This window comes from Symsagittifera roscoffensis, chromosome 3 (assembly GCF_963678635.1).
Source record: "Symsagittifera roscoffensis chromosome 3, txSymRosc1.1, whole genome shotgun sequence".
In the NCBI taxonomy this organism is placed as follows: Eukaryota; Metazoa; Xenacoelomorpha; order Acoela; family Convolutidae; genus Symsagittifera; species Symsagittifera roscoffensis.
In genome coordinates this window covers 27,885,248-27,905,367 of record NC_087064.1, presented here as the reverse complement: position 1 = coordinate 27,905,367, position 20,120 = coordinate 27,885,248, and the positions used below count along the sequence as shown (strand labels likewise).

Sequence of the window (20,120 nt, the reverse complement as noted above, 5' to 3'; positions counted from 1 at the left end):
AGGAGTTTGATTATGGCTTTATTTAAAAACAGCGGCGTTTTGGCAAAATTAAACGCAGATTGGAACATTGGTAAAATTTTATTGGCAAACGAGTACGAAAGTTGCTGATTTAACTCAGATATGTGTTCATCAGGACCTGGGCTTGTTCCGTTTCTGTTTACATATTGCCATTTTAATTTCTTCTATTTAAAGTGGAGCATCAAGACTTTCGATGCTTTCGTTTTTAAAGTTAGTAGAGGGTTAATAGCCAAAGAAGAAAGTCATTATATTGATAACATCCTCCTAAATTGCTCCAAGCGTTTCAGAGAAAAAAAAATCAACAAAAACAACGAATCCAGTAAGGGAATGCAAAAACAAATTCTGTATATAAAGAGAAAAATATTTCGTGCCTGTAAACTAAATTGCTCCTAATGATGAGCGCTATTATGCGTTTCAGACAAATCATTTGAAATACAAACGCTAAGATGCATTCCGCAAGTATTAACACAAAACGGCACTAATGAGCTCTAAAAACAGCGCAGGAAAAATGCAATTAAATAAAAAAATTGTCCGAAAAAAAAATCAAACAAAAAACACCTGGAGCTACAGAATTCGAACTCTATCGTTATACTGTATTTGGATTATTCTACGTTAACACATTCTTTGTTCATATATATCAGGCTGCAGATAATGCTCTTGAATGAAAATACAGCTGAATCAAGCTAAGTCAACAAAAAAATTGGAATAAAAAAATTGTACAAAATACCCAACTTCGTCTGAAAAAATGGGACCGATCTTGTATGACTATATAGGCAACATTAATCGTGTACAAAAAATAACAAACAATTCGACAAAATCGAAAGCTAGGGAAGAAAAGACCAAAAAAATCGATGAACTCTTTGTAAAAATGGGCAAATCTGTGAGACAGCACTTAAACCATGTTAGATTAATCATACGACGACCAACAATCACCAATGCATAGCAATCCAGTATCTGCGTCGCATAAAACAGTAGCATCCTTTCTACGCCAACAAGGCATAAAATTGAGTAATTTGGGTTTCATTAATTACAGAAAAAGACGCTTGGTTCAGAAAAAACCATTTACTAAACTGATTTCCCTTGGGAATGTCTCCATAAATAAACACAAAGGCCTACAAAAGGTTTCTCTGAGTACAATATTTGCGTATCTAGAACTTGCATGCTCATTAATTTTGCTATAAGTATAAGCACTATTAGAATCACTCTTTATTTCAAAATAATTTCATATATTTTAACAAATAAATTATGACATCAATAGCAAAACAATCAGCTATTGCGTTACATAATTCAAAGATACCCCATTCCGAATTAATCTTCATGTTAATCGAACTATCTACTGAGTATATTGTCATGATTTTTTTCTAATACTGAACAGTCCTTTCCTCGAGAATTCGAGTCGTTAAAACTCAAATCGCCAATTACTGTCAATTTTTGCTCTTCTAGACTCATTAGCCTTCAATAAGTCAATCTTTTCATTTGAGATATTCAGAAAGCACGATATGAACGATTGGCTGACAATTAATTGGACTGATAACTGAATTTAAACAAACCCTGCTCCGCCCCGCTTTTTAAAAATCAATAAACCTAAACATTAAAAGCACCCATAGTTTATGAACAGCATTCACTACTGTTTTCGGGACCACTCGACGACTGACTGTGACGTTTTTCCAGCGACTCCGGAATCCCGGGAGAAGCTGAAGTCATGTTGGGCTTTCCACGATGTGTATCCACTGCTGGTACATCTAGTTTAATCATCTCAACTCGACATCCATAAGCTATCGGAGTCAATTTAAACACTGTATGCAATGGGCATCTCAAGTATGGGAGATCTTTTAATTCTTTTTCGAGATAGTATGCTAGCAGACATCGTAGCACTCCCTGATGACAAACAACTAGAATATTCTTGGATCTTTCTAACTCCATGATTACACTTTCCAATCGCGCGACCAGATCCTCGTACGACTCGCCCCTCGGGTATCTGTAATGATACTTGTTCTCGTCGCGCGCGTGAAACTCTTTCGGATACTTCGCTTCAATTTCCTCGTATGTTAATGAATCACAAGTTCCCGCGTCAATTTCATTCAAATTCTTCCAAGCTAACTTCGGTGCATTGACGAATTGTGCCGTTTGAATTGTTCGCTTCAGTTGACTTGTCCATACTTGCAAATCGGGTAAATTCAATGAATTCATATATTGGCCCAACTTCTCTGCGTACATTCGTCCCCTTTCAGATAGGTCGCTGTTGCCTCCTATGCGACCTTGTAGATTCAAACAGGACTCCCCATGTCTGGTGAAATAGAAGGATCTCGTAGTTGGGTGGATGTTCATGAGGTAGTAGGCTATTTTGCACTGCACGTGGCTGTTTATTCTGTTCACTACGTATGTCTTCCCACAGTCGATCAGTTTGAGATAGGATGAGTTTTCGTGCAAATTTTCTTCTAACGGAACATAAGTTTCCTCGTAGTGTTCAATTCTTCTCTAAACCACAAAAACTTATTCTCAAACAAGAAAGTATGTTTGAGCAACTCTGCGGTGTTAACTTTCAAGTTCAATCAGTAATATACAAATGAGCTAGTTCATTAATCGTGAGCGACAAAAATCATTAAATCATGATGAAAATAAAATAATGAAGCAGCGAAAATCAGTTATCTGAAAAAAAAAAAAACTGCAGATTTGCAAAAGTATTTGGCAATGTTTTTGGTCATTTAATTTTGCTGCTGATTAAAAGCATACATTTTCAATATCGTTTTTGTTCACATTTTCGACTAACTCAGCTGACCTTGAAATCTGCGACTGCCTCATCTGGATTGGCGAAGTGCTTGTAGTCTGGACTCATGATTTTCACCTCTCTAATATTAGCATCTAGCATCACCTGGTCATTGGTGATCAACTCTACAAACATAACATCCAGCTCTAATCTCTCGCAGAAATTGGTGATCAGCTTTCGTCTATCGGGAGTCGAATTTGTGGCATCAAATACTGCGACGGATCCCGGCTTCTGTTGACACCAGGCGTCCATGTCGTGCAGTGCCTCAAGAGCACATTGGTTGCGAAGTTCAATCGCAGCTTTGTTGCTGCTTTTGAAAAACTCATCTCCTAAATAGGAAACATTCAATTATTCTAAATTGATAAATTTTATGGCACTGGGGAAACTCTAAAACAGTTAACGTTATAAGAAAATAAAAAGTATAGATTCATTACAGTTTCAAGCAGTGGTAACACATGATTCTAAGCGCTCAGACTTGCACATCTCTCTTGCGCAAGTTTTAAAGCCACGATTGCATGGGAATACACTCAGCAAAACAAAGTGTGGTCAAAAAAGTTATTTTTTTTGAGGAAATAAAAACGAAAACTAAATCCGTAAGACTGTATTAATAAGCTGGCTCAAACAAGACGCTGTATCCATGCGTATAGAACCAACCGCTCAAACATTTTTCATAAGTTTGATTTTCTAAAATATAATCATCCGATTAGTAGTGGATCTCACAATTCTAGACAAGAAATCCTCTATATTGTTGAAGGGGACCTAGTTGCAGTTGGATAATCTATACAAATCAGATTTTTCATGTTGACTAACAAAATCCTTGTTTAAACTTTGATGTTTTTTGATTGCATTTTTAAGGGGGCTTGTCATCTGCCTCTTCAAGATGTAACCGGCTACGGCGACATGAACGGAAGAAAGGCCCAAAGTGGAACCGTGATTGAAAGGCTGGGGGTCTAATAAAAAGGGGGCTTGTTCAATTGATTTCGAGAACGCTTCAAGCTTCAAAGTGTGACCGTTGCGTCCCTAAAAATAACAACATAGAAAATGAATCCGGCTATTTCTATTAAAAATCACCAAGTCAAGTAAATAAGAGAGGCCAATTGCTGTGCAAAAAGCACAGAAGGAGGTTCCTAAATACATTTACTATTTTGAAAAACCTTTTCATCAAATTGAAAAGAGGCGCAGATCACGAAAAGAGAACAGCGCTGTATTGAAGTCTGTTAAGCAAAAAAATCCAGAATAAAAATCCAGAATTGAAGTCTGTTAAGCAAAAAAATCCAGAAGATTGGTATTACAATCGACCGATGTTTCTTTGTTTCACTGGTCTTGTGAGAAAAAATCACGACCGAATTTTGAGTTACTTCCCACTACTTCGTTGGAACAACGAAGGGAACTCTGAAATTTTGAGACAAAATTCTTTCATCAGGGTCCCGTCTTTATTTTACTAGCAACAATCTTAATAATTTTGTCTGAAGAAATTTTCTGACCTTGGTATCCACCGTATCCTCCCATCTGCCTCTTGCGTCTGTACTCGCCCACATTAAACACTCTGCTTCTGATTCCGATCCAATTCAGATACCTCACCAGCTTCTTCGACACAAACGTCTTTCCTCTAGCGGGAAGCCCCACCATCACCACTACTGTGTGTTTCTGACACATTTCGTACAAGCTTCGACGCATGTTGTGTTCCGGGACCAGATAGGCTATGGAAGAATCGTCAAAACTTGAAGTGAATCGGTGGTGATCCTTTAGAAAAAACATAGTTGGAGCCATCATAGCAAAAAAAACACTTCTTTAAAGTTTTGTGCTCAGACTATAGATGTGTAAAAAATAATTTTAAATCAACTTTGTGCAAATGCTATACTGATACTACGCCACCTAAGTTTGAGACTCTATTCGACTACTTGACACTTTATTTAACAACAAGAACAATTTAAATACTTGTCATTCACAATCAGTATGCATTTTGTCATTAGATGATATTTACTCTTAAAATGTGCGCCTATATCACAACAGGAGAGTAGTAGCATGAGGATTACTTGGTTTAAGAGTCGTGATAATTTTAATTAAAATTAAACAATGACAAACCATTAGATTTTTTAAAACACGCCGCACTATCGCCCGATTTCATTTTCCGTCATTAATAGTTCGTTGAACAGGTGACTTACCAACATATATTTAAAAAATTCAATTGGTACAATAATTACCAGACAAAAATTTTGTAGTCGAAAATGTTTTGATAAAATTGAATTTCACAAAAATTTAAAAAATTACAACTTTTTCTTTACACATGAAGCATGCTCTACAAATTCAATTAGTTTGATCTCAAGTATATTATGAACTTTTCGAATAAAATGACGCAGAGTCTATTTTAAACGTATTTAAAAGATGAAAATGCGCACCCTGATCTTTTAATGGAGCCTTGATATTGCTTTTCCCGTTTTTCGAGCCCTTCCACCTAAGCATGCTACTGATAACTTTTATACACTCCAAAAAGACTAAAAGTGTTTTTAAAGCTTCCACATGTGTGCTGCTAAGAATTCCTTGTTAATGCCAATCAATTTAAAAAACCTAGCTTTCGTCTTCCTTGAGTATATTTGTCAACATTACTAACCGGTGACTTTCGCAGCTAAAACGTTTTCTGTACTGTTTAATATACTATAAACCTCAGGTTCACAATGACAATTTCATTAAACTGAATATACTGAAAATTTGTTTGTTTCAAAACGAAATAAAAAATTCAGAAGTACCATATTAGTGGTTTTATAAGCTAAAACTTGACAAAGAAAACTTTTTTGTGCATAGTGTGATAAAAAGATCTGAACGAACGCTACAACTTGGGCATATTTGACAATCATAGTAAAATATGCAAATAAAACAACAGTTTGAAGAAAAATTTAACAACAGTTTAAACATGACAAAAAACTGATGGGCGAAACAAAAAATCTTGTCAAAAAATATGAGAAATGGGTGTCAGGACAAAAGATACCATCCCAACAGCTCCCATGACAAAAAAACAGTACCAAAAAATCCCTTTTACAAAATCGCCCATACCATAAGATCCCATGCCAATATAAAAAATCGCACGAATTATGAACAAAAGTCATGATCAAAATGTAACCAGAAATAAATCTAGTATTGATATCTCAATAGAGTAATGATATCTCAATTATGTTCGCGCTATTATTGAACACTGCAAACCTAAGATAACTAAATTTGAACTGGACTTATTTCTGGGATTACATTGTGCCAGCATGTATTTAAGTTAGTGTTATAATGGTATTGAATTGGAACAACTCTAATGAAAATTTATACATTCTCCAATCATTATTTGCAAAAAAATGGAAACAAAGTTTGACTTTTTAATAATTTTTGTGTCATTTTTTGACAAAATTGTTGCTCAATTTACTGTTTTACCTCGATTTTCGATTGTGCCTAGGCTTTCGTCAGGTCCTTTTATCACACCACACCACGCACAAAAATTTTTTGGTATCTCTCCTATTGGTTATCCTTGATTTAACTGAAATAATGGTAATTTAGCGCTACTTTTAGGCAAAGCCCATCAAAGAATCAAACGAGCAGTTTCGCTTGATTCTATCAGGTTGATTTTGTAACGTGCGAACTCGTCTTGGCCCATGAAGATCCAGGGATTGATACCCCTTGAGAACTTTTTTTTCGAAAATCAGTTTGATTTTACAAAAAACAACCGAGCATATATTCGCCACTTTCATCGAAAGTCGGAACAATATTCTGTGGTTCAGTTCGGCAAGAGAGACTTATATGGGACACCGCTGATTAAGGAACGTTTTTTGTTGTTCTTGATATTTCCACTCGGGACGATTACCATCAGTATTGAGTGATTTCTCGGTTACATGACAAAAGATTCCTTACCTTAAGATCCCAAACGAGAAGATCCCAGTCAATAGATACCCTTCCAAAAGAGACCTGCCCAGTCAATAGATACCCTTCCAAAAAAAACCTGCCCAAAATTATACATCCCTGCCCACTATTGCTACATATGACCGTCATTTCGAAATAGCGGATCGTTTTAAGCATTGTTGTCTTTTTCATAGCAGAAAACCAGATACGGAACGCATATCGATTTTTAGCGACATTGTGAGCCTCAATGCACTTAAATTGTGCAACAGAACCTGGCTTGTAGATGTTACTTTCAAAATTTCCCCCAGTCAACTTTACCAGCTCTACACTGTACACATCCAGACTGGCGGGTTGTATCCACCTTGCGTCTACGCTCTGATCAGCAATTAGCGCTTATCAACCTATAATAAGTTCCTAACCGCACTTAAATTGCTTACCTGTGACATAGCCCCGGCAAAAAATTGATCGAATTTGAAATTGCGGCGTTGAGTGATTTTGCGTCTCATTTCGAAGCTGACATTGAGGGTTGCTATTTTAACCTCTCTCAGAGCTTTAAGCGGAAGATATGCGAATTGGGCCTTAAAAAGGCTTACGAATCAAACAGTGAGCTAGTCTTAGCGCTGAACATGATTCTTGCGCTTAGTTTTGTGCCGGAGTCAAAAGCGGAAATCGGAATCGACCTAGTAATTGACGAAATATGCAGCGTGGCAACCAAACTGGATAATTCACAAAACGATCTCGAAAAATTAGACGAGCTCACGGCTTATTTCCAAAAAAAAACGCAGATTAAAGGGGATTTTTTTATGACCTATCATCAACTGCTGTGTGTGGTCTAGCCCGAACCACAAATGCAGTTGAAGGGTGGCAACTAGTTGTATCCGCTTTGTTTCAAGGCAGCCAATCTTCAATTTATACGTTTCTTGAAAAAATGCAACTGGATTCCTATAATCAAAAATCCAATTATGTGAAGGCATCCAGCGGTATTATAAACTTATCCCGGAAAAAGTACCGTGATCGGAATGAAAAAGTTCCACAGATAACGAGTTCAAACACATATATTAACATATTGTCTTCTATCTGTTCACTTGTCCATTCAACCTATTAAATTTTAATTTAGTTTTGGCCTAATTTCTTCTAAATTTAAATTTGTTTGAGCAACTTTTTTATAGACGTCTCCTTGCACCCTCCCGGAGAACGCCAAAATGCAATACTACGACTCGCATTCGAAAATGCTGTCTCTAGCAATTTGATCACCGAGCAATTGCTTTTATTTACGGGACGCTAGGTTGGGGTTAGGGGCCTGACGGCCCTTGAGTATTGCATCTAGCGTAAGAAAAGTTGATCAAAATTGAGAAGTAATAATTTTTATCAAATAGAATGGCAAAGGATTTGTAATAAAAAAGATTTCAAAGCTTTAAACTTTTGCAAAAACTTCATTTCAATTTTGTACCGACATGAGTTGTGTGAAAAATCAGGCCATTTTTTGCCAAGTTGGTTTGGATTAATTGGAAACCCTTTTCAGGTTCATTTGTAGCCTAGGTTGTTTTGAAGTTTGAGTTTCAATTTAAAGGCCAAGTGAATAGCAAGGTCTTTTATCTTCGAAATTTGTGCAGCAAAAATTTTGACGTTTCTTTGATTTTAACCGACGCTTTGTTGTTGCTTTGATCGATTAAACGCTTTAGTTTCAATTCTCAGGTTCTTTGTTTTCTGATTACGGTATCTTATTTCGTGGGCAATTTTAGAACGAGGTCTCTTTTGGAAGGGTATCTATTGACTGGGATCTTCTCGTTTGGGATCTTGAGGTAAGGAATCTTTTGTCATGTAACCGAGAAATCACTCAATACTGATGGTAATCGTCCCGAGTGGAAATATCAAGAACAAAAAAAAAACGTTCCTTAATCAGCGGTGTCCCATATAAGTATCTCTTGCCGAACTGAACCACAGAATATTGTTCCGACTTTCGATGAAAGTGGCGAATATATGCTCGGTTGTTTTTTTTAAATTCAAACTGATTTTCGAAAAAAAAGTTCTCAAGGGGTATCAATCCCTGGATCTTCATGGGCCAAGACGAGTTCGCACGTTACAAAATCAACCTGACACGAGTCAAGCGAAACTGCTCGTTTGATTCTTTGATGGGCTTTGCCTAAAAGTAGCGCTAAATTACCATTATTTCAGTTAAATCAAGGATAACCAATAGGAGAGATACCAAAAATTTTTTGTGCGTGGTGTGGTGTGATAAAAGGACCTGACGAAAGCCTAGGCACAATCGACAATCGAGGTAAAACAGTAAATTGAGCAACAATTTTGTCAAAAAATGACACAAAAATTATTAAAAAGTCAAACTTTGTTTCCATATTTTTGCAAAAAATTTTTTAAATAGTTTATAGTTTTTTCCCATGGCTGCGCTAAAATAACTTTGAAAATTTTTTGTTACCAGAGTGGAACTAAAATTTCTCAAAAATGGGACAACTTTTTGCTAATTTTTGATGTCGTTCGAATCAGAGCTGAACGAATTTCAATATGATAAATCAATCTTACCAATCAAATGATTATTTGTTTTAAGTTATTTTGATTGAAAAACGAAATAAGCCTTCTCGCTCAATTTTCTTGCTCGAAATTGGACAAAAATCAAAAATTTGAAACCAGTTTTTCACGATACTGTGACAAACTTTTGGGAAATTTTTTAAATGGTTCAAATCACGACAGAAAGGTCTTTAGTTGGATATATTACTCGACCCATTCCGATGGTTACTTGTGATACCTGATTTTGAGATGCAAAAGAAAAAACAGACCAAACTACTAAGTTCCGCGCCATTTTTCAAATGGTCGGAACAACGATTTTGCGAGATAAATTCCCAGATATTGTCATATGACTAAAATTAGTGCAACTGCATACCGCGTGTTTCTGGAAAAAAAATTAGCCTAAAGACCGGTAGATAACGAGACTACTGTATATACTTCCGTATTTCAAGTATTAAGTATTAATATTCCAAGAGCTAATTGGATCAATTTTCCGAGTATTCTGGTTTGTTTTTGTTTCGGGTGTTTGCGCATCTCATGCAAAAGGGCTGATTAGTCGTTCAACCTCACGGAAGCTTTGGTTATGATCAGTTGGTTATGATCAGTCAAAGGCACGCTTGTTTTTGTATAATTTTCGGTATTTTAGGTTTTTTGGTCAATTTAACTTGTGATTTTACCCTCAATGTTTGCACAAAATAAAAAAAACACGACAAAACCTATTACTGCAAATCAGAAACAAAGTTTAGCTCCAACAGCAAAGAAAGAAATAATTGGAGATTAAACAACACCAGTACTTACCGAATAGCGTATGCTTCAATAAAGGATAACAAATAATTCAATCGAAATCAAACCACTGTGACCGCAGCACGACAGGTTGAAATCATTATTTACGATAGATATGGAAGATAATTCATTTATGTAGATCACTCAATATAATAGATCAACGAAAGCACTAAAAAAGCAACCAAAAACCGCTCTTTTTTGCAAATCACATGAAAACAGTTTGTAACAAAAACAACAACATTAAGATTAATTATGTTTATTTGAGTTTTTAAATTCACTTTTGCAGTAATAGTTTTGAATGAAGTCAATATTAATTTGGATAGTTTTCAGTCACATATACATCTTTACATTTTCTATTTTATATGAATAATTCATTTTCTCAGCTTTAACTACCACTGTGACTTGCGCGCTGAATGAAAAATGACGGTTTGAAAATTTTATCGTTTAAATTACCAGAGAATGTATCAATAACTGGAGCTGACTATACAACTTTTTTTGAAAACAAGTAATTAATTTGGAATATAATTTTTTTTCAAGTTGTAGGCGTTTCTCGATCCCACAGGTCTTATGTTAAGCATCAGACCGTTTTAAATCTTTAACAAGCACTTTCATATCTCTTCCTGTCCAGAATTTATATATATTTTTTTGGTTCAAGAAATGATACTTTTTTGGTTCACTTTTTTGATATTTTTTGTTTGAGGTCACAATGATCCAATCTCGCTGCGTGAGGTTTTTTTTCATAAATCGAATATCGCTGCGTTCATGATGTTTTCTTTCCAAAAAATACGAAAAGATTGATCTTTGCCTTTTATCCAATAATTAGAACGAAAGTGAACGACGTCCTAAGGACAAAAACAAAAAAGAGCTCGGCACCGCTTTGAGAAACAAAAAGAACAAAGCAAACTTCTGTTGTCCATTTTTTATTAATTAACCCGATTTGACGGGAATATGGAACAGGCAAAACCAGAAAATACAAACAAAACGCGATTTACGCTACTTTCCCCGACTGTGCTATACAGAGAGGTATCGACACCAGCACAAAGACGCTATCACTTGAACAGGTGGTTCTCCATCTACGGTTTCTCCATCTACTAACCCTGAGATAGAAGTGATAGATTTGAAGAGACGAACAAATAAAGCAGATATAAACGAAAAATCCCTGGCTCTCTATCTCTCAAGTGTAATCGATCTCTCCAATTCAATCAAAATATCAAAGCAGAGACCGATGTAGCTAGAACAAGAAAAGCTACAGGATTCGACTCAAGAACCTCCAGACTAATAACCATATCTCCTAGCTGCTTAAAAAATTTAAAAATCATCGCGACCTATACAAGAATTTGAAATATGTTGATCGACTCTTGATAAAGCAAGGTATGCATACATACATGCAAAGATCCGTAATCGAAAAAAGTCTGACCGGTAATAAAATCAGAGACCTGTCGTCTGTAAAAGTTGTTAACTCGAAAAAATTAAATTTCCGACTACAAGCCACGTGCTCTCGCAAGTTAAAACAGAAGCGTTTGCTAAGGATACACTCCAAAAAGATTAAAAGTGTTTTTTAAGGCTTCCACATGTGTGCTGCTAAGAATTCCTTGTTAATGCCAATCAATTTCAAAAACATAGCTTTCGTCTTCCTTGAGTATATTTGACATCATTACTCACCGGTGACTTTCTCAGCTAAACCGTTTTCTGTAGTGTTTCATATACTATAAGCCTCAGGTTCACAATGGCAATTTCAACAAACTGAATATACTGAAAATTTTTTGTTGCAAAATGAAATAAAGTACCATATTAGTGGTTTTATAAGCTAAAACTTGACAAAGAAAAATCTTTTGTGCATAGTGTGATAAAAAGATCTGAACGAACGCTACAACTTGGGCATATTTGACAATCATAGTAAAATATGCAAAAAAAACAGTTTGAAGAGAAAAATTTAACAACAGTTTAAACATGACGAAAAACTATATGGGCGAAAAAATAATTCTTGTCAAAAAATATGAGAAATGGGTGTCAGGACAAAAGATACCATACCAACAGCTCCCATGACAAAAAAAAACAGTACCAAAAAGTCCCTTATACAAAGTCGCCCAGACCATAAGATCCCATGCCAATTTAAAAAATCGCATGAATTATAACCAAAAGTCATGATCAAAATGTAATCAGAAATAAATCTAGTAATGATATCTCAATAGAGTAATGATATCTCAATTATATTCGCGCTATTAATGAAAACTGCAAACCTAAGATAACTAAATTTGAACTGGACTCATTTTTGAGATTAACATAGTGCCAGCATGTGTTTAATTTAGTGTTATAATGGTATTGAATTAGAACAACTCAATTGAAATTTTATACATTCTCCACTCATTATCTCACTCTTTAACTCGTTGAAAAGTCAAAAACGAAATCTTTTACTTGGGAAACCTCACAAAAAGGCCAAACACTGATAACTTTGACGGCCATGAATTTCAAAAGAAACGCGATACGAAGACAACATCACACTGGCGCTGCAGCATATGGAGATCCTATCAGTAAACAGCCAGATCATCGCAGCTAGTTTGCAATTGGTGCAGGACGGCAAAGCAACCCAACATTCTTTGCCACCCGGTCGGCGATAAAGCCAACTCTAAACAGAAGTAAACAAACGACATCCCTGCCCACTATTGCCACATATGACCGTCATTTCGAAATAGCGGCTCGTTTTAAGCATTTTTGTCTTTTTCATAGCAGAAAACCAGATACGGAACGCATATCGATTTTTAGCGACATTGTGAGCCTCAATGCACTTAAATTGTGCAACAGAACCTGGCTTGTAGATGTTACTTTTAAAATTTGTCCCAGTCAACTTTACCAGCTCTACACTGTACACATCCAGACTGGCGGGTTGTATCCACCTTGCGTCTACGCTCTGCTCAGCAATAAGCGCTTATCAACCTATAATAAGTTCCTAAACGCACTTAAATCGCTTACCTGTGACATAACCCCGGCAAAAAAAAATGACCGACTTTGAAATTGCGGCGTTGAGTGATTTTGCGTCTCATTACAAAGTTGACATTGAGGGTTGCTATTTTAACCTCTGTCAGAGCTTTAAGCGGAAGATATGCGAATTGGGCCTTAAAAAGGCTTACGAATCAAACAGTGAGCTAGTCTTAGCGCTGAACATGATTCTTGCTCTTAGTTTTGTGCCGGAGTCAAAAGCGGAAATCGGAATCGACCTAGTAATTGACGAAATATGCAGCGTGGCAACAAAACTGGATAATTCACAAAACGATCTCGAAAAATTAGACGAGCTCACGACTTATTTCCGAAAAAACGCAGATTAAAGGGAATTTGACTGGCCGAAAAACACTTTCCTATTTTTTTTTATGGACCTATTATCAAATGCTGTGTGTGGTCTAGCCCGAACCACAAATGCAGTTGAAGGATGGCAACTAGGTGTATGCGCTTTGTTTCAAGGCAGCCATGCTTCAATTTATACTTTTCTTGAAAAACTGCAACTGGATTCCTACAATCAAAAATCAAATTATTTGAAAGCATCCAGCGGTATTATAAACTGATCCCGGAAAAATTATCATGATCCGAATGAAAAAGTTCCACAGATAACGAGTTCATACACATATTCTAACATATTATTTTATATCTGTTCACTTGTCCATTTAACCTATTAAATTTTCATTTAGTTTTGGCCTAATTTCTTTTTAATTTAAAGTTGTTTGAGCAGCTCTTTTATAGACACCTCCTTGCACCCTCCCGGAGAACGCCAAAATGCAATACTACGACTCGCATTCGAAAATGTTGTCTCTAGCAATTTGATACCAGAGCAATTGCCTTTATTTACGGGACGCTAGGCTGGGGGTAGGGGCCTGACGGCCCTTGAGTAATGCGTCTAGCGTAGGAAAAATTGATCAAAATTGAGAAATAATAATTTTTATCAAATAGAATGGCAAGTGATTTGTAATAAAAATGATTTCAAAGCTTTAGAATTTTGCAAAAACTTAATTTCAATTTTGTAACGACATGAGTTGTCTGAAAATCAGGCCATTTTTCGCAAAGTTGGTTTGGATTAATTGGAAACTCTTTTCAAGTTCAATTGTAGCCTAGGTTATTTGGACGTTTGAGTTTCAATTTGAAGGCCAAGTGATTAGCAAGGTCTTTTACGTTCGAAATTTGTGCAGCAAATATTTTGACGTTTCTTTGATTTTAACCGACGCATTGTTGTTGCTTTGATCGATTAATCGCTTTAGTTTCAATTCTCAGGTTCTTTGTTATTTGATTACGGTATCTTATTTCGTGGGCGATTTTAGAACGAGGTATCTTTTGGAATGGTATCATATTGACTGGGATCTTCTCGTTTGGGATCTTAAGGTAAGGAATCTTTTGTCATGTAACCGAGAAATCACTCAATAATGGTAATCGTCCCGGGTGGAAATATCAACAACAACAAAAAACATTCCTAAATCAGCGGTGTCCCATATAATTCTCTCTTGCCGAACCACAGAATATTGTTCCAACTTCCGAAGAAAGTGGGGAATATATACTCGGTTGTTTTTTTTTAAATTCAAACTGATTTTTGAAAAAAAAAGTTCTCAAGGGGTATCAATCCCTGGATCTTCATGGGCCAAGACGAGTTCGCACATTACAAAATCAACCTGACACGAGTCAAGCGAAACTGCTCGTTTGATTCTTTGTTGGGCTTTGCCTAAAAGTAGCGTAAAATTACCATTATTTCAGATAAATCAAGGATAATCAATAAGAGAGATACCAAAAACGTTTTGTGCGTGGTGTGATGAAAGGACCTGACGAAAGCCTAGGCACATTCGACAATCGAGGTAAAACAGTAAATTGAGCAATAATTTTGTCAAAAAATGACACAAAAATTATTAAAAAGAAACTTTTTTTCCATTTTTTTTGCAAATAATTTTAAGAATTGTTTATAGTTTTTTCCCATGACTGCGCTAAAATAACTTTGAAAATTTTTTGTTACCAGAGTAAAACTAAAATTTCTCAAAAATAGGACAACTTTTAGCTAATTTTTGATGTCATTCGAATCAGAGCTGAACGAATTTCAATATGATAAATCAATCTTACCATTCAAATGATTATTTGTTGTAAGTTATTTTGATTGAAAAACGAAATAAGCCTTCTCGCTCAATTTTCTTGCTCGAAATTGGACAAAAATCTAAAATTTGAAACCAGTTTTTCTCGATACTGGGACAAACTTTTGGGAAATTTTAAAAATGGTTCAAATCACGACAGAAAGGGCTTTAATTGGATATATTACTCGACCCATTCCGATGATTATTTGTGATACCTGATTTTGAGATGCAAAAGAAAAAACAGACCAAACTACTAAGTTCCGCGCCATTTTTCAAATGGTCGGAACAACGATTTTGCGAGATAAACTCCCAGATATTGTCATATGATTAAAATTAGTGCAACTGCATACCGCGTGTTTCTGGCAAAAGAATTAGCCTAAAGACCGTAGATAACGAGACTACTGTATATACTTCCGTATTTCAAGTATTAAGTTTTAATATTCCAAGAGCTTATTGGATCAATTTTCCGAGTATTCTGGTTTGTTTTTGTTTCGGGTGTTTGCGCATCTCATGCAAAAGGGCTGATTAGTCGTTCAACCTCACGGAAGCTTTGGTTATGATCAGTTGGTTATGATCAGTCAAAGGCACGCTTATTTTTGTGCAATTTTCGGTATTTTAGGTTTTTTGGTCAATTTAACGTGTGATTTTACCCTCAATGTTTGCACACAATAAAAAAAAACACGACAAAACCTATTACTGCAATTCAGAAAGAAAGTTTAGCTCCAACAGCAAAGAAAGAAATATTTGGAGATTAAGTAACACCAGTACTTACCGAATAGCGTATGCTTCAATAAAGGATAACAAATAATTCAATCGAAATCAAACCACTGTGACCGCAGCACCACAGGTTGAAATCATTATTTACGATAGATATGGAAGATAATTCATTTATATAGATCACTCAATATAATAGATCAACGAAAGAACTAAAAAAGCAACCAAAAACCGCTCTTTTTTGCAAATCACATGAAAACAGTTTGTAACAAAAACAACAACATTAAGATTAATTATGTTTATTTGAGTTTTTAAATTCACTTTTGCAGTAATAGTTTTGAATGAAGTCAATATTAATTTGGATAGTTTTCAGTCACATATACATCTTTACATTTTCTATTTTATATGAATAATTCATTTTCTCAGCTTTAACTACCACTGTGACTTGCGCGCTGAATGAAAAATGACGGTTTGAAAATTTTATCGTTTAAATTACCAGAGAATGTATCAATAACTGGAGCTGACTATACAACTTTTTTTGAAAACAAGTAATTAATTTGGAATAAATTTTTTTTTCAAGTTGTAGGCGTTTCTCGATCCCACAGGTCTTATGTTAAGCATCAGACCAATTTAAATCTTTAACAAGCACTTTCATATCTCTTCCTGTCCAGAATTTATATATATTTTTTTTGGTTCAAGAAATGATACTTTTTTGGTTCACTTTTTTGATATTTTTTGTTTGAGGTCACAATGATCCAATCTCGCTGCGTGAGGTTTTTTTTCATAAATCGAATATCGCTGCGTTCATGATGTTTTCTTTCCAAAAAATACGAAAAGATTGATCTTTGCCTTTTATCCAATAATTAGAACGAAAGTGAACGACGTGCGAAGGACAAAAACAAAAAAGATCAAAAGAGCTCGGCACCGCTTTGAGAAACAAAAAGAACAAAGCAAACTTCTGTTGTCCATTTTTTATTAATTAACCCGATTTGACGGGAATATGGAACAGGCAAAACCAGAAAATACAAACAAAACGCGATTTACGCTACTTTCCCCGACTGTGCTATACAGAGAGGTATCGACACCAGCACAAAGACGCTATCACTTGAACAGGTGGTTCTCCATCTACGGTTTCTCCATCTACTAACCCTGAGAGAGAAGTGATAGATTTGAAGAGACGAACAAATAAAGCAGATATAAACGAAAATTCCCTGACTCTCTATCTCTCAAACATAATCGATCTCTCCAATTCAATCAAAATTTCAAAGCAGAGACCAATGTAGCTAGAACAAGAAAAACTACAGGATTCGACTCAAGAACCTCCAGACTAATAGCCATATCTCCTAGCTGCTTAAAAAAAGTTTAAAAATCATCACGACCTATATAAGAATTTGAAATATGTTGATCGACTTTTGATAAAGCAAGGTATGCATACATACATGCAAAGATCCATAATCGAAAAAAGCCTGACCGGAATTAAAACCCGAGACCTGTCGTCTGTAAAAGTTGTTAACTGGAAAAATTCATTTTCCGACTACAAGCCACGTGCTCTCGCAAGTTAAAACAGAAGCGTTTGCTAAGGTAAGCACCCAAAACTTCAATTTCGCAAAATTTCTTATTTTAGACACCTTTTTTTAGGTGGGTGAATCGACTGAATACTCATTACGTAAATACTTCGTTTTTTAGGTGGGTGAATCGACTGAATACTCCTAAGGTACACCTTCGTTTTACGAGATATAAGGTTAAATTTGAAGACAAAAATCAAATCTTTACTTCGACTGAAATTATTATTTTTAGCACAGCTGCAGAAACATTACATTTTTAAAAAAGATTTCATTCAATATGATACCTAAATCGAATCTCTTTAACTATCATCCATTTGCAAAAGGTAATAAATGATTGATGGGTCAAAAACAGTATATTTAAACCGTTGAAGTTGTTCTTCATAGGGGTTGATATTCGTTATTAGCTACCACAGTAGGAGAGAGTTAGGGAAATTAAATTTTATCCATTATCGTCAAATCAAAAAAATGGAGCTTTAATGCAAGGTGAACCAATTATGCATGCCAATTGAAAAATACTTACGACGAAAGAGTAATGTCCAATTGTGTACGCATTCGGTGCACTACTCGCCGTCAAATAGTCGTCCAAGTCGTCAACTGACGAACAACTCAGAAGATGTTCTCGAGCTCTCCTGTGGGGTATCTTCATAGGCGAGTTACACGAGTTATTACTCGACCCAAATCCAGCGCTTTTATGGCCGGACGATTGACGACGTCGGACGTTCGGATGAAGTTCATCGCCCAAACTGTCGCCTAGAAACGAACCCGAACTTGACGACGCAATTCGTTCACTGTGCGGTCGCTTTTCTCTTTGGTTGTCATCGGATTGGTTCGAATCGGAGTTTATAGAATTTGAAAGATCTAATTTGGCAACGCTAACGCACGTATCGTCGAGTGTACTGCACATAATTAAAGACAAAGGCGAGTCCTTTTACTGCACGAAAAAACAACCTTTTCAGACAAAGCTTTGACTTCAATTCAGAATTTCAGGGGGTGTACTATTCAGGGCAAATCGTATCGTTGTCAAGTTCAACTCAGATTAACGAGCCATCAAACATCTGTAAATGTGAACGGTAAACAGAAGAAACTCATAACTATTCTCTCTTAGGTTATTATAGCAAACAGTGGCCATTTAAAGTGCGCATAACATCTTAGAGCCTGCTCTTGAACATTGTTCAAAGTGGCTATTCTCATAAAGGCGTGTTTAAGTGGTGTGACTGGTGATCTCAATAGCGGGTTGACAAGAACAAATACAAGCGAATTCGACCGGTTCAGTTATTTCAAAGAACATGTCATTTAGAAAGCGCGACAATTGTGTTTTTTTTTCGTTTTCTTCTTTTTTTAAAATATTAAATATAAGCACTTCAATTTTGCCTCTAGGGAATGATTTTGGATTTAGGGAATTAGGAAATCGACCCCCTCAAAAATTGGAACCTACAATCCACCCAGAGAGTCCCCCTTTTGATGCTGCATAAGGATATTCTTTGTTGCTGACCGATCCTAAAATTTTTCTATAAGCGCTTTTGGCGCCAATATATACCAGATTAAAGGTTGAAGCGCTCACCAAAAAACGCAAAAATTTCCTAAAAGTGCCTGAAAACGCCTTTTTTGACCTGCTTTTTTCGAAAGTTTGCTTGCGGCGTATAAAATTTAAATAAAATAGGGTCTTCAGTGTGATTTGGGAGAGTTAAAAAACGGTCGAGAAAATTTGCCGAATTTTTTTTGAAAATGCCTCTCTCGAGAAAATCCATACCCTCCCCTGCTTACACCATTTGCTCACTCAATCCCACAAATTATTTTCTTCTGTTACAATGACTAGTTAACTGATTCTAGATTAGCAGCGAATATTGATAGTATTGTTACATAAATAGTGTCGGATGTAAGCGCAGCGTAGCAGGTAATCCTACCAATCAAGGCTGCTTGTGAAAATTTTAGCGAGAAAAAATAAATCTAGAAGTCAAAAATAATATAGAATTTCAGTGGCACAAAAAATCTTAAAGGTAAAAACTATTATTTATTTTGTAGCACCAAAAAATGAATCCTAGATGAAGAAAGAGTTAATGCCGAGAACTCTGAGCAATATCACAACTTGATAATTTCTTAGAAAACCTGAAGTTCAAAAAAATGTAAAATTTCAAAACCATGAAACCTCGAAACTTGACGTATGATCGAAAAAGAGAACAACGTTAACACACAGGGTCGACGCGCTGCCTCGCAAGACTTGCCATTGAGAGAAAGAACAACATCGTGGCCACGGTATCCGAAAAATTGCTGTCACTGACGGCACTGATTTTGGTTCTGATATATTTGGAAAAAAATTTCTCTTAACAAAAATTAAACACAGGCGAAGCGGAGCGATACAACACAATCATAGAAAAAGCAAGTAAAAAAAAATTGGTGAACCAAAACTTTCCTAAGTCTCAATGAAGTACACCTAGGGCCCAGCTTAAGCTGAAGGTATGCATTTGATATTTTAAAAGTTTGTTATACTGGTGCGTGACGAAATGTGTAATTTCAAAAAATTCGACTTCGCCCAAAACCTTAGATGTTTCTAATAAAATTAGTGAAAATAATTAAAATTTTTCAGATTTTAGAATTTTTCTAAGACATAACCTTTTTTAAAATTATTTAAGGAGCTTCTGCATCTGCAGGAAAATTTCGTGCAACCACTTCTTTCGATTGAAATTTTGATCTCAGATTTAATAGGGTAGTTTTTAAGAAAAGTTTCTAAAAAAAACGGTCAAAGACTTTCTGAAATCCATAACTTTTTTCTGGTAAAAGCAA

At 35.7% G+C, this 20,120-nt stretch overlaps 2 protein-coding genes across 5 annotated transcripts in view; both read right to left on the bottom strand.

Annotated features, from left to right (window-relative positions):
• LOC134841198 (intersectin-1-like) overlaps window positions 1-20,120 on the bottom strand; it is a 333,033-nt gene that overhangs the window by 256,149 nt on the left and 56,764 nt on the right. The window lies entirely within an intron of this gene.
• LOC134841975 (6-phosphofructo-2-kinase/fructose-2,6-bisphosphatase-like) lies at window positions 1,210-18,430 on the bottom strand. 2 transcript variants are annotated; one of them, XM_063858095.1, is made up of 5 exons: window positions 17,860-18,430; window positions 5,397-5,411; window positions 4,270-4,528; window positions 2,798-3,114; window positions 1,210-2,496 (listed from the first exon to the last, which is right to left on the bottom strand). In XM_063858095.1, exons 1-5 carry the CDS (start codon window positions 18,241-18,243, stop codon window positions 1,627-1,629), a joined length of 1,845 nt encoding a protein of 614 aa, XP_063714165.1. In that variant the 5' UTR covers window positions 18,244-18,430; the 3' UTR covers window positions 1,210-1,626. The 2 variants fall into 2 exon arrangements, with proteins under 2 accessions (XP_063714165.1, XP_063714166.1); XM_063858096.1 differs by lacking the exon at window positions 5,397-5,411.